We start from the raw sequence: 16,308 nt of genomic DNA, 5'->3' as shown, positions 1-16,308 counted from the left end.
CACTCTTTATATGATGTTCGTCATTTCTCATCCTAATGGGATGTTTGCCTATGCAGTAAAATGTTATTTTATATCTGGTTAGGAGCTCTGTAGCCATGCAAGTCATGCATTTTCATAATTACTACAATGTCAGTTTTGTGCACATATTGCTGGTGGCTCTATTCTGGATTCTGAGCATGCAAAAATCTGATTACTACACATACCTCGCAGTCGGTGGGAGACTGTATGAGATCTTTAACATAGAACTGTCCTAAAACTGCTGTGTTTTACTGCACCAGATTACAGCCACATGACACTTCTTCCTGCCTGAATATACATGTTGTGCTCCGACCACTAACGCCGTGTACAGGTGCCATTGGAACTTTTTTCCTGGATGCCCCTCGTACATAAACTTCCGTAAGCTGTTATCAACAGCGTGTTTCTGTTTTAATATTTGATTAGCTAAATCAGGCACCTTTACAATGCAGTAGATTCCCCTTCCATAAATTGCATGCGTTTAATTTCTAATACATATATACCCTTTTTGCCTGTAATAATGGTATAAACTAACTGCATGTTGGCAGTTTCACTGTACCTCACTTGGATATACTGTGAATGTTTGTACTGAAGGAGATGTCCCATTGATAATGTAAGGAAATATGACACTTTGTTCTGTATGATTCAATTGTTTCACTTGTGTGCAAGAGTTAATAAGTTGTTTGCTTTACATACGAAAGAGAAGTAGGTTTGTACATTGAAAATGAGTCTGCACTCATGCTTCTTGCAAGCAGATGGTTCCAAACCTCAGTGGAAATATCACCATACGAGGGCTAGTCAAAAAAGAACGAGAATGAATTTTTTTACTCACGAAATACATTAGGCAGGCTCCAAGTTGATATGGTCTTTTTCGAAGTAGTCCCCATCGAGTTGTATTCACTTGGCCCAATGTGTCTGCCAGTCCTGGAAGACGTGCTGGAACCCATCTTTTGACATTGTCTTCAGAACCTCCTCTGCCTTTGATGAGTCGAAACGCTTGCCCCGCAGCTCCGATTTCAGATGAGGGAACAAAAAATAAGTAACACGGAGCAAGATCCTGGCTGTATGGAGGGTGTGGGACACATTCAATGTTTTGATGGAATTCAGGTAGGCCTCGCCATGCTCCGCTACCAGATGTTGAAGCTCTCGACACACCTCCACTCTCACCTGCTTCTGTTCAGGCGTTAGCAATCTTGGCACCCATCTTCCACATATGCGTCTCATGTGCGAGTGATCATGGTGAATGCACTACCATGCAAAACGTGTAACACGTCCGCCAGTTTATCTATTGTTATTCGGTGATCTTTCTGAACAATGACGGCAGCTGTGTTAACCATGATCTTGTTCACTGCGGTGTCCGGAGCACCTGGACCACCCTGCTTTGTGGTCGAGACACGGCCCTCCTTGAACTGCTGAACCACCGAAATGCGGTTGATTGTGGAAGGTCATCTTCGCCGCATGCCTGCTGCAACATTTCGTATGCTTCCGTGGTGGATTTCTGCATCCGCGTACTGCTCCTCATGAACAGACTCCATTTTCAGTATGCAACTTCTGACCATTTGTGTTTTGTTTGTGCAGTGTTGCCAGATGCATGCACATACACCCTTGCAATTTTATCTACAGATTCCACGAGACACGTTCTTCTCGTGCAAATTTGTTTCACCGCTGCATGTCCACTGTGTGATAAAAGAAAAATTCATTCTCACTCTTTTTTGACTAGCCCTCGTAAAATAACTAGAAAGTCTAAAGAGATTGAGAAATTACAAAATTCCTTTTTGCATCAATCGCTTCACTCTAATCTCATTTAGCCATAACTTTAAAAATCATCAAATATTTTATTCAAAGACTGGCTTCATATGAAAAAAATCCAATTTTCTAAATTCACTATTTTGCAGTTTGAATGCAAATCAGAGAGAAATGAAGTCAATTTCGTGGAAGCTAATATAGGTACCTAATATATCTGGATCTGTATGACATTCTTATTTTCATTTGCAAAAACATGAATTTGGTTTCTAATTGTCAGGGAAAAATTTAAATTTTGTCCTGGAAAAGTCAGGGAATTTCATTTCTGCTTGTCTGTAGCCACCCTGCACAATGCAACAGTTTGTGACGTAGGTGAAACACACCTATACATGCCTATGTAAGATTTAACAATTATTATCACTGAAAATTGAAAGTAATAGTTATGCATTTAATTTATGTCAGTATATAAGAAATACAATGAAGTTTTATTATTATTATAAGGATTATATTAATATTATTGCACTAATAATTAAAATATTAAAAAAAACATTATTTTTCAGCTATTATTGATAATCCCATAATATAAGACAGAAGGCAAGTAGTTATGACATTTTCCAGCTCTAGGCATCCTTACCTTGCTAAAAATCATATGAGACCCCCCCCCCCTCAAGTGGAACCGATCACCTAAATTTGAGGTCCTGGCTCATAGACTATAAGGTGTCTCATTCTTTTCTGACCAACCCAAATATATGCCTTAAATCTCAAATGAACCAACAGAAAAATACATGTTCTATGAGACAAGAAACCTAACTTAACAAGTAGTTCAAGATTATGAATTAACTAAAGAGATTAATTGAAAGAAATCTATGATGAATAGTTGAAAAACATGTATAGAATTTAATTTGTATAGTAATTGCATGTGTACAATGCTGATATGAGAATTATATATTTGGAACTTAAGAATTCGCCTGTAAAACGTACTCAAATAAATTCATTAAAATTATGAATATGAATATTCTGCACAATAGATTATTTAGTTTGCATGATCTGTTAGATATTGTGTTGTTGTTATTAGATCTGTCCCAGTATTAAGTTCTGACACACTCAGCATAACTTCATTCATTCACGGCAAAATAAATTTATTCATTGTAGCAGGCTTACACTCATATGAATTGATTTAAACTGTAACCTTTTGAAATTTCAGGTGTTGTTCCAGTTCATTTAGAAAGTCATAAGTTTGTTATGAAGCAGCGTGAAGAGCAGTTCAATGATCTTTTGAAGGCTTTAAAAGTGATGAAGATAATAACAGCAGATAAGCCAAAGTCACCCTTGTTTGTTGCCATGTGGTTATTGGAGACTAGAAAATTGAAATTTGATTGGGATAGCCAGGTATTATAACTAAATGTTTAATTTTCTTTTTCCTTTTTATGCTGTTGTTGCTATTTTTTTAAGTCTAGATTTTTATCTGCAGCACCAAAGTTAGAGGCATTAATTTTATTGTTTTTGCATGTTGTACAAATTTTTAAATAATGCATGAAATGTAAAGGAAATTAGACAAGGAAGTAGACATTATTGATTTTTTATGTAGTGATCAGAGAACAGTCATAAAATACATGTCAGTAAATGAAAATGTCAATGTTTGTTATTGCTATTGGGTCATTCCATGTGAAATCAACCAATGAAAAGGCACTTCTCAACCTCACATATTTTGATTCATTTGAAATTTGGCACACTGAAAGGGCCACCTAAGGTAGGAGCCATATTCTGAAATGACAGGGGTACAAAATGTGCGATTTTGACCAATTTTTTTCACCATCTTGTTAATTTTAAATTGCAATATTTCAGTAATCAGGGCACATATAAATGTGATTCAGATGCCATTCGAAAGGTCTTGAGTCCCGGGTTCGATACCCGGTGGAGGCACATAGTGGTTCGGATCCCACTTTAAACTGTAGGTCCACTCCCGATTAGCCTTACTGTGCATAAAGTGGACTTAAAACACCAAATCAATAAATCAATCACGTGAGATATTACATTCCTATGTCGGGGGGAAGTTTGTGAAGGTGGTGTAATCAAAATTTGGATAGCCATTTTCTCAAAAATGGGTCTTTTAATTATTTCTTTTTCAAAAAATTATATGCTGTGTATACACCCAAGGTGTAAGGGGTGAGGCACCCAAAAGTCAACCTCACTTCCCCGCAGTACACTCAGTAACTGCTTCATACAGGCCACCAAGGCTCTGGTGACTGGATCTACATCTAGAATAATCATGTGTGGAGTTGTGTTAGTACTTATGTGTGTTGAGTGCTTAGGAAGTTTTTAATGGGCCTATTTTATTTTCTTGTTAAAAGCCTGTCCTCAATTTTGTCTTTGTTAAGGGACTTGTGATGAGCAAAATAGTCTGTGTACTTAAATGCCCATAATGTAAAAATCAATCAGTCAAAGCCCTGTATACAATCATTACTCAACACCAGTAAAAAATATGAAAATGGGATGCTAATGTGGCTCAGTTAGGGTTTGTAATGCATGATAACCTCTTTTGATAGATAAATTTGTGACATTGATATTCACATATGCAGTTCTTAGAAAGATATTGCCACTTAACTACAAGTTGATTAACCCTACAATACAAAACCTTGTGTTAGAAACGGAAACACAACCTTCGTAAATTTTATGACTCAATTTTATATTTAAAATAAATCTTAATTATTAACTTTTTATAATTTTTATCTTTGGTTTATATTCTTATCATTTTAAGGACATATTTTTTGATACATGTTTTAGGGCCATTATTTCTTTTTAAGAATATATATTTTCTTATGAGTTTTGGAGAAAAAGTAAATTTTTATTTATTTTTTTAAAAATAAACAAGAAACTTTTTAATTTGTTTCTTTCCTATTTAAAGGTTTAATAATGTATATACTATCTTGTGATACTAATCCACAACTAATTTTACAAATATAAATTAGTTAAGTACAAACTTGAATATTGCAGTTTTAAAATTTAGAATTTGGAAAACGCTATGCTTCTAGGTAGAGAAGGGTCCTTTGCAGGGCTCAAATGTATATTAAGTATGATTCTTCTACTCATTTTCTAATCATAGCATTTTGTTGTTCTTCATCTTGGTCTGTTCCAGGGTCGATACCGAATGGAGACACATAGTGGTTAGGATCCCACTTTAAACTGTAGGTCCAGACCCGATTAGCTTTTCTGCGCAAAAAGTGGACTTAAGAAACAAACTCATCTTTATCTGCCACAATTTTCTGTTATCTTTCTTTCAGCACACACATAAAAATGTTATTTAAATCAAAAATATACAAAAAACGTAAGTTCGTAAAATGTAATCACGAAAAAAACTTACATTGTCACAAAACCCTCATAAAAATTATGACACACCCTCCCATGCAGATGCACATGAACAGCATAGACTCTGTGAACCTCGTTTTAGGAAGCTAGGAAAGTTATAAGATGGGGGATGTGTGAGCTAGCACAGTTTACTCTGAACAACTACATCTTCCGTGTAAATTCGAAAAATTTACGAAAGTTTTGTGTTCTAGGGTTAATAATAGTCATAATATACGTCTACATATGGCCATGTGACACTTGCTCAAACATGTATTAATTTTTTTCCTATCAATAAACAAACTTCATGTTAATGGCATTTGAATAAGAGTACCAAACATACCTGTAACTAGTTGTAACTAGAATGAATATATACATAGTAGTCACATGGCAGCATGTATACACGTAGGTATATTACAATTTTACGTGTTTTGTTATAACATACTGGTAATGTGCGAATTACTCACAATTAAATACAAACTTTAGGCTAAAAGACTAAAAATCGGCAACTTACGTGTGTGAGTATGAGATTTTTCGTACTACGTTTCGGAGGTTGCACTACCTCCTTCTTCAGGTTGAAACGATGTTATTCAGACACCTGACATGGTGCCTCGTCGTGAAAGTGAAGGTTAAGGATTTAGGTTAAAAAGTTGCTTGAAGGACACTTTCTAAAAAAGAATATAAATTACACATCTAAAACCGCGCAATACAATAAAAAAAAGAACATCCAAGGCTGAAGTTGGCGAACTGCTGACCAATGCTCAGGGTAGGCGAATGCACGGTGTCAGCCCGTACCTGGGGAAAGAGAACTTCCCCTCCTCAATTCTTCCAAACTGGGGCTCGGGAGTCACCAATCCAAGGAGAAGTCGACCTCCACCTCGGCGGCTTTCCTGACCTCAGGAGTAACATGGAAGCCCATCTCGTCCCTAAACACTGCGGCCTTATCCCATTTTTTAAAGAAATTAACCCAGCCGTCTTCTAAATTCCCATCGTCCCTATTAAGTTTATTCCAATTTTTCGCGCATATATAGGCAGCTTCATATACGTTTCTGTCCAATTTATTGTTAACCTCCCTAATAACTTCCCTTTTAGCGGTCTTGTGGCCAACATCTTCATGCACTACGTCGAAAAAGCCGCTATAGAGCACGCAGGGGGGAGGGGGGTGGTACAATATTATGGAAGATATGTAGATGACATCCTCATCATAGGGAATGAAATCAAACTTGACAGCATTTTCGACCAATTGGGGAAGCAGGACCCCAGGATTGGGTTCACTAGGGAAGATATGGCCAACGGAAAGATCCACTTTCTTGACTTGTGCCTTACTAAAACCGGACAACGGATCGTAACCGGGGTCTTCCATAAACCGTTAGCTGGAGAGATGTACCTCCATAAGAGATCCCAACATTCGAATAGGACTAAATTAAATGTTTTTCTTAACTTTTTCATTCGCGCCGAAAGACTGTGCAATGACGAGAAAGAGAAAGAGAAAGAAGGGGAATGGATAAGGAAGGTGGGGGTAAAGAATGGGTACACTATCCGCGACCTGGAAAAAGTGGCTAGGAAAGCCAAAAGGATTGTTAGGCAAGAAAAATCGCAAAATGACAAAGAGGATAAAAAAACTGAGATAGGAAACGGTGAAAAAAACACATATTTTGTCGGGATCCCATATTTTAAGGGGGTCTCAGAGAAAATTGAAAAGTCCGTGAGGGGTTACGGAATAAAATGTGGGGTAAGAGCGCCCCGGAGTATTGAAAAGCACTTTACATCCTATAAGAAAGGGAGGGGGGATAAGCGCAATAACCCTGAAGAGCGGAAGGGAGTATACAGGATAGTGTGTGAATGCGGAAAGGAATATGTGGGACAAACCGGGAGAAGTATGCAAGTTAGGTGGGGAGAGCATGATAAAGACGTAAAGGAGGGCATACCCAAAACTGGATTAGCAAGATTGCTAAAAGGGAAGTTATTAGGGAGGTTAACAATAAATTGGACAGAAACGTATATGAAGCTGCCTATATATGCGCGAAAAATTGGAATAAACTTAATAGGGACGATGGGAATTTAGAAGACGGCTGGGTTAATTTCTTTAAAAAATGGGATAAGGCCGCAGTGTTTAGGGACGAGATGGGCTTCCATGTTACTCCTGAGGTCAGGAAAGCCGCCGAGGTGGAGGTCGACTTCTCCTTGGATTGGTGACTCCCGAGCCCCAGTTTGGAAGAATTGAGGAGGGGAAGTTCTCTTTCCCCAGGTACGGGCTGACACCGTGCATTCGCCTACCCTGAGCATTGGTCAGCAGTTCGCCAACTTCAGCCTTGGATGTTCTTTTTTTTTTTATTGTATTGCGCGGTTTTAGATGTGTAATTTATATTCTTTTTTAGAAAGTGTCCTTCAAGCAACTTTTTAACCTAAATCCTTAACCTTCACTTTCACGACGAGGCACCATGTCAGGTGTCTGAATAACATCGTTTCAACCTGAAGAAGGAGGTAGTGCAACCTCCGAAACGTAGTACGAAAAATCTCATACTCACACACGTAAGTTGCCGATTTTTAGTCTTTTAGCCTAAAGTTTGTATAACGTGTTTTGTTGTTATGCCTGCAGTTTAGTGGCAATATATTTCCAAGAACTGCAATTGTAAATATCAGCTTCATGTACATTAATTCCAACAATATTTTTGTTTACATTACAGTATGCCAAATTTCAAATGAATCAAAAAACGTAAGGTTGAGGACTTTTTTCATTTGATATAGAATGACCCTATCGCATCATTGTGACAAACATGTTTGTACTTTTTCAGTGTAGGCGCTAGATTCTTTTGTTCCAGAGTAGATGTAGATTTGTTTTAAAGAGGGAGGTGCAATTTCCTTCACGGAGCTCAAGTAGCTGAACAAGAAGAAGATCTACCATGCCTGGTGTTGGATGGAAGCCATAATTTTTTTTGGAAAGTATTACTTTTCTATTTATTCTAGGAGCATGCTTCTTATTAAACTACATAAAGTGCATGAATGGAAATGAGAAAGGTCGAAGAAATTAACGTCTGATCGGAAATGCCAAAATGTGACTTTCAGTAATGAAAATGTTACGTTAAAGAGAGAAAGTTTCATTCTCCATAATACACGGGAGTCTAAACATATTTTCAGATGCTATATTTAATAGCCAATATCTATCTTAATAATCAACATGAAGAGATGTTTCTATCGTCTACATGGGGAGAAATACATACTCACTACGCAACACATCAGAAGCCAAAACAATGCCAAACCAAAATAAAAAAAAAAAAACATGCACCTTGTGCAAATCTGGAAAAATTACTTTGGCAGGATACCACATTACATGTGGACATAGCGTGAAGTTGAAAGTGTAAGAGACTGTCAAGTTCAAACATTACTGGATATACTTGCTGGAACTTGCGAGTCGTTCATTTCAACATTGTGCAGTGGGACTATAATGACACAAAGTTCAAGTGTGGAATGGGTTCTATAGTCTGTAATTTTTATATTGGGCATTGAATTCTAGAAATTATATAGGAATTATTGGATCTGAGAATTATGGGTAAAATATCTTCACAAACAGCACCTAGTAACCCAAATTTTATGCAACAAAGGGATGTTACCATTCAGCACTGTTTCTGGATTAACAGCAGGCAGTTTCTATAAAAAGTCATAACTACATGAATGCATCTATACAGGCAGTATTTCCGAATTGCATATATATAGCATGGTTCGGAAACATGGGACACAGAACAAGTGAGAAAAAGCAATTGGAAGCTCTAGAAATGCGACTATTGAGATGAATGGAACGGATGAAATGGAAAGAAAAAGTTAGAAATGCAACAGTGCTAGAAATAGTTGGGGAAAAGAGATCAATGCTGGATATAATCTTGAAGGGAAAAGAAATTGGTTGGGTCAATGGATGAGAAGAAACTGTATCCTAAGGGATAGTCAATGGGAAGAAAATCTGGGGAAGAAGAAGATACCAAATGATTGATGACATCATAATAAATGGGTCCTACGATGCTACAAAGCGAAAGGCTCAAGATCGAACAGCATGGAGGTTGCAAGGAAAGACCTGTCCCTGGGCAAAAAACAATGAATGAATGAGCCTAATTTGCAAAAAATTATGAACCTGTTTAATGTAAAATGTACTTTTGCATTTATAATGGACAAATCAATACAAATAGCAATGTTTTGAACTTCCCCGAACATTCATTAGTGTAATTTTTTATTAGGTGCACAAGAAACCTGATATAAATATTTAATGTAAAATTATAATACAATTTAATTATTATTATCGCAATTGATACTATTTTTAGCCTTGAATTCTAAGAAATTTTGGCTTAAAAACCTGCAACTATACTTAAATTTTAACTTAGAGTAACCACCACCTTGTAAAATAACTTATGTGATGAATTCATGATGAATGCGGTAAACGTGGTTTAGAATTACTTACGTGAAATTTTTGAAATTTCATATTTCCGCGTTGCACAATTTAATGGTTATATCCTATTAATTTCGAAGACTCTCTGTCTTCATTCACTAAGCTCTGCTCCAGATGTCGTACCCTTAGCGAATGGAGACAAGAGAGAGTGTGAAATTAATAGGATATAACCATTAAATTGTGCAACGCAGAAATACGAAAATTCAAAATTTCACTTAAGTAATATGTGTTGAAGTTTTTGTAATGAAACTATAACTCCCCCTTGTCAGTATGATATACTATTTTGTGTTGCCATTCGAGTCAACATCAAAAGGGGTTGTATCAGGTCCCACAAAATGTCCTTTTATCTTTTTTTTTTTATAACTAAACTTTCACACAGATCTGTGTTACTGGGAACAATCCTATTGAATAAAACTGGGTCTACTCTGATGGAGTTATCTTTGACCATGACCACAGCACATAGGGCTGCTATCAGTTGCTCATCAAATGTGTGTCAGTGAATGCTGAGCGTGGTATCTACCAAAGTGAAAATTTGATGTTCTCCTGTGTGAGTTCAACAATCCGGTCACATGACCAGCCTGGGAACCAGGTCACTTTTAGTTTAATGTTCGTGTTCTGGAAGTTGTGGTTTATGTGGCCATCCAGAGCAAAATTGATGTAAGTATCGCTAAAGAGCATGTAAATTTGTAAACAATGAATTTTTGATAGCACATTCAAAACTACAAGGGGTGTTCCATAAGTAGTGAGTCAGATAGGGTTCCCATAGTTCTATCTAAACATAATTTGGGGATTTGAAGTAGCAATTCTTTGTAAGTGCATATGCAAAGTGGTGTCCAGTTCTAACCATCCTATTCGTCTATGCAGGAGCTAGAAGTGTACTAAGTGCGTAACGTCAGAAAAATGAAGACAGAAGAGATACGAGCAGTGATCAAGTATCTGTTGAAAAAGAGGTTGAATCCCAAGGAAATCCATGAGGATATGGTGACAACATTAGGAGAGGATGCTCCATCCTCTGCCACAGTGAAGAGATGGGTAGGCATCAAAACAGTGGAAACACCCGGCTTCCCCACCCCAAAGAAGGCAAAGTCCAGTCTCTCTGCTGGGAAAGTGATGACGACAGACTTCTGGGACTCTAAGGGTGTTTTGTTGGTTGATCATCTTCGAAAGGGAAACTCCATGACTGGAGAGCATTATGCTTCCCTTGTGAGGCAATTACGGGGTGTTTTGAACACTAGGCGATGGGAAAGCTCTCTAAAGGGGTGATTGATTTTGCATCAGGACAATGCACGTGTGCACACATTGCTTGTTGCGATCCACGATTGTGGGTTCGAATTGTTGGAACATCCCCCTTATTCACCCGATCTTGCTCCATCAGACTTTCATCTCTTCCCTAACCTGAAAAAAGCTTTGGGCGGTGTGCATTATCAGTGTGATGATGACATACATCATCAGTGCTGTGGGTGACTATTTGCAAGCCTTGAGGAAAGCTTTTATGAGACCGGGATAAAAGCACTGTAGAAGCTTTGGCAAAAGTGTGTGGACCTGCAGGGAGACTACGTAGAAAAATTGGTTGCTATTGTGGTCCCATCCTGTTCCCTTCTAGGTTAAGCTTGCTACTTACACCCCTCATATTGTGCAACAACACAGAACAAAACATTCATATTTTGTTCGGATAAGGTTTGCTGTCAGATCACGAGGCCAAGTTTTTCTTTGTCACGTTCTGTAACAGAGATGACACCTTGGAAGACAAATGCTGTTCAGGAGAAATGCTAGAGGTGGACGACAACCACTTTCGAATGTTGGTTGAGTCAGATTTGCATCAAATGTGGCTTGAGATATAAGAATCCGATGACGGACTTCATCCTCACAAGATTGGAAAGGTGAGGTAACTGGACAAATTAGTTCCTTACCAACTGTTTTGGTATCTCCATTGATCATGAGATAAGAGACACACTGGATTGCAAAATCACTTGTGATGAGAAATGCCTTTTGCACAACAGTTCATGATCATATCAATGACTGCCTCCAGAGAACCACCAAGTGAAGTACCAAAGAGCGATCTTACTATGGTTTGGACACATGCAGAATAGTGCACTACAGAAAGGTGAGGCAGGGTGAAATGATCAATATAGATGTGCTCTGTGGGCAGCTGACAATTCACTGTGCAAAAGGCCTCCCCGATGGCCCAGTGGTAGCGTCCTCGCCTTGTAATCAAGGGGTCCCGGGTTCGATACCCGGTGGAGGCACATAGTGGTTCGGATCCCACTTTAAGCTGTAGGTCCAGTCCCAATTAGCCTTACTGTGCATAAAGTGGACTTAAAACACCAAATCACTGTGCAAAAGAGGAACCTGCTGATGTCACTTAAGGACAATGCAAAACCCCATTCCACAAAAAGGATATATGACGACTTTACACATTGGGTAGGTTTTGTCCCACCCTCCTTGTTCCTAAGACCATTTTCCCTGCCATCGTTTTTGGTCCTTGGACAGCCATATACAAGAGAAAAGTTCCAAAACAGACATACTGCGGAAACTGCACCTATATCTTTTGAGCTGCCCAAAAAATAGCATTCTTGACAAAAAGCATAAATGACCTTGTGGGACATTGGCAGAAGAAAATTGTGCTGGAGAATATTTTGTGGACTAAAGATAAGGGATCTTTCATTATTCTATAAAAAAGAGAAGACACGTTTTTTTGCAGAACATGATAGCTTAACACATTCGGGTCTGGCCTCATAATACAGCATTGTTACCTCTGGTCTGCGGTTTTTGGTTGTTTTTCAAAAAATCATAGAAAAAATATTTTTAATTTGTTTTTATTTACCACATATTTCTTAAATCTACAAAACTTCCTCTTTTCAATGAACAAAAATTTCTTAAATTTTATTTTCATTTTCAGATGTTTTTTAATATTTTTTTCAGCAATGTTTTGTGAAGAAGGAAAAAGTACAACATTGTAACAAATGTTAATATGGAGATATTTTAAGTTCGTAATCTGGAAATTTCAAAAATTAACTACATAAACTATCAATACATCTTTTGAATCTTGTATAAGAATACTTCTTATGTGCACATAACGAAAAATAATTACAAATAATTATCTTTTGTATGAAAAAGTGGCTGCAGGACAGGACCAGACGATGTATCAGTTGGTTCTGCATCATCTGTAAAAATTAAACAAATAAATAAATAAACTAAATAAAAATAATAAATTTTCATTTCACATACACTATACAAAATAATAAATGGAAAAGCTAAAAATACATCAGTGCATGTAGGAGAATCAAGCAAGAGGCAAGATGAATAGACCCAAAAAAATTACCTCTTCTCACTTCATTCATAAAATACTAGAGTTTGCAACACTGTTTATAATGTCGACAATAATTATTACGAATATAACCTACCCTCCAAATCTTCAAATTCATCTGCATCATCAAAATCGTTGCTAACTTCAAACTCTGGGGCGGAATCCTCTATGCAGTCTGGATCTAACGACGCCATTCTAAACAATGCACAGTACATCAACCCGACAACAAACAGTCACAGGTGCGAGATAAAAATAGCACATGAGTCACCTAGCGGTCGGAATTTCAACAGAGGGGCTTGAATGAACACGCACATGAGACGAAGTACGTGCATAGCCCGTTGTTCAATCGGCAAAGCGATTGCATACCGCAGGACAGGCTATGCCCGTCGTTCGTCCACATTGACTTTAAGTGCACTGTGGGCTATGCCCATCGTGATACCCCAATGTGTTAACAAATAAGAACAAATGATAGAAGGCACATTGTTAAAGACAACCAAAAATGGCATGGAGCCATGGCTGATATGTGTGTGAAATCATCAAATGGAACAATTGTGATTTCTAAATATAAAAGCTTGTGGTTTCTTGGATTGAACTACCAAAGGTTAATATGAAACCCTGTAGACAGGGATTTGAATTTTCAGTGTCTAACTAATTTGATATAGCAAAATACCTAGAGAATAATTTATACTGTTTTTTCCAGGTGGATGACATAAACACACGACATCTAATATTCTTAACTGATGCCCTGTTCAATATATTTGATGATGATGTTGATGTTTATTGGATATCTAAAGGGTTTTACAGTTGTGTAGAAAAGTTTAAGGGTGGTTTGTCAAAATTGGTTGACTTCACACGAATTGCCCTTGAAAGGGAGGATTCTGCACTGTACAGGTATGTGGCGAAGAGTAAATATAATTTTAATGTGTTCTTTTTGTTGTTTGTCTTGTCTATTCAATTCAATATCACATTATGATCTTTCGAATAGAGGGGTAGAATGATTTTGTTGGCATGTTCTGTGTTGCAAACCATTTTGAACCATATGATGTTCTGTGTATCAGTGGCAAATGTATGCAAAATGCCACTAGACAATTTGAACACTTTCCAGAAGTTCAAATATCCTCAGAATTGTGTAAAATTGCACATTCACCAGGTACTCTTAACCGACTGTACCCCTCAAGAATTATGTTGAATTCTTTTTTAGTTGAGATTTTAACTTTTATTTAATATAAAATGCGTTTCAGGGTGCGGAAATCACAATTGACTGAGATTATATAATGTACAGTGTGTCCGTAAAATAATGGTGGGGTTTTAAACAGTCATAGTTTTGGAACAAAGCATGGTAGAGAGAAGAACGATACGACAAAGCAAAGAGAAACTGCCCTGACACCTACAGGGGCGAAGGGTAGTGCATGCACATTATGTTTCAATGACGCACAAGCTGCACGATCTTGTTAGTCATTCTTGCTACTGAGTCGTCATGTTTGCGGTGCAGAGGAAGGCTCAATGTGTTTTGTGGCTTGCTAAGTTTGAGTCACAAGGGTTTTCCTGTCAAGTTCGAAATCTGGACCATTTAAAAGCAAGGATCACTGAAGCTGTTTCGTCTCTCATGCCAGATGTTCTCTGCCGTGTATGGGAAGAGACTGAGTATTGTCTTGATATCTGCAGGGCAACTACGGGTTCACACATCGAAGTCTACTGAACAGGAACTTGGAGGAGTCTCTCTTTGCTTTGACGTATCGTTCATCTCTCTACCATGCTTTGTTCCAATACTATTACTGTTTAACCTTTACTGGCCCGATGATACCATATGGTATCATCAAAAGTAAGGTCGTACTGGCCCGATGGTGCTGATTACGAAATGGATGTGCTTTTTGGACCTTTATACTCTTATGTTGGGTGGAAACTCTGACACAGGTCTGGAGCAAGCCTGGGAAATTCACATTGATGACCCCCTCTCCGCAACATATCCATGCCACATTTCCAAACAGAGTTTCACATTTTGGCTCATTATTCAACTTGTATGGCACCCAGGAACATGAAACATCTTTCATTCTCTTTGGAAACGTTCATTTTTTGAAGAGAATACTAAGGTTTGCACCTTCTCCCCAAAATAGTGGGAGAAGAGGGGGCAAACTCCAGATTTTTATGGTTTTTTCCATTGATATTTGGTGGTCGTGCTTCCCAAACTCCTCCTTCCTCGGTTTGGCATTCTGAATTGTACACGGTTGCATGCTCTGATGTTTTAGCTGAAAAACGAAACTTATCCGAAGTACAATGCTCCCATAGTGCCAGAGTTATAACAATTTTCTGAGCAATATGCAAATTACCTATTTTTCGTAAAAAACAGAGTTTCACATTTTGGCTTATTATTCAACTTGTATGGCACCCAGGAACATGAAACATGTTTCATACTCTTTGGAAACGTCCATTCTTTGAAACTACTAAAGTTTGCACCATCTCCCCAAAATATCAAGAGAAGAGGGGACAAACTCCAGATTTTTATGTTTTTTCCCATTGAAATTTGAGGGTCGTGCCCCCCTTCCTCGTTCTGGCATTCTGAATTGCACACGGTTTGATGTTTTAACTGCAAAACAAAAGTTATCCAAAGTAGATTTCTCCCATAGTGCCAGAGTTATAATAATTATCCTCCAAAGAGTGTTCGAATTTAAAATTCTCGCTGAGAAGCCTGGGCGAGAAGGGGGTTACTTTCGTAAACCTGCTCAGTCATCTAAAGGTTAAAACCCCACCATTATTTTACGGACACACTGTATAATAATAACTTGATCCCAACATACATGTAAATGTAAACCTCCCATCTCTGAGTACTTCCCCATTTTTTATTCATAAAAGCCATTTGTAAGTATACTCAAATTGAATATCTAATACTGTCCGTTTTACCAAAGCATCATCTAGATAACTGCCATAGTTACATTTTATGGCTTGTTGCTTCAATCTGATGAAGTAATCAGAAGCTGTTTTTTCTTCCTCTTGTGCACAACGTCGGAATTTAAAACATTCAACAAACTTGTTACTTACAGATTTGTAGTGTGATAATATTTTAAATGAGAAAGTGAAATATTATGCACAAGATCTGGTGCAACATCTGTCAAGACTTTAAAAGCCCTTGCACCTATGAAACTATGAGTATAGGAAGTCTCTGTTCATCAGTGAACTTTTGAACAATGCAGAAATGTTCAAAACACATCAAGTAATCTTCGATGTCTTCTTAATCTTCATCAAAAACAGTAAATGTCATGATTGTAAACATATTTACAGCAGTATAAAAATTGGAACATAATACGTAAAGAAAGTAAGTTTTCAGCTCCTAATTACATTTGTCTGATCTGTACTAGATCAAAATTTATTCATGAACATAACAAAGCAGTTGTGTGTTCTATGACCATAACTTGCTTCCATGTAAAAAAAATCTTGATATTTATGTGTACACCACACTATTTTGTAACAT

At 37.5% G+C, this 16,308-nt stretch overlaps 1 protein-coding gene across 2 annotated transcripts in view; it reads left to right on the top strand.

Annotated features, from left to right (window-relative positions):
• Nucleotides 1-16,308, top strand: part of TBC1d7 (TBC1 domain family member 7) — a 47,785-nt gene that overhangs the window by 18,007 nt on the left and 13,470 nt on the right. For both annotated transcript variants that reach the window (XM_083117683.1, XM_083117681.1), the window contains exons 2-3: nt 2,963-3,147; nt 13,543-13,733. In XM_083117683.1, the coding sequence (XP_082973809.1) occupies nt 2,963-3,147; nt 13,543-13,733 (376 nt within the window). The remainder of the gene's footprint in view (nt 1-2,962; nt 3,148-13,542; nt 13,734-16,308) is intronic.

The sequence above is a fragment of the Lepisma saccharinum genome, chromosome 2, assembly GCF_977018435.1.
Source record: "Lepisma saccharinum chromosome 2, izLepSacc3.1, whole genome shotgun sequence".
In the NCBI taxonomy this organism is placed as follows: domain Eukaryota; kingdom Metazoa; phylum Arthropoda; class Insecta; order Zygentoma; family Lepismatidae; genus Lepisma; species Lepisma saccharinum.
This window is presented reverse-complemented; position numbering and strand designations above follow the sequence as displayed.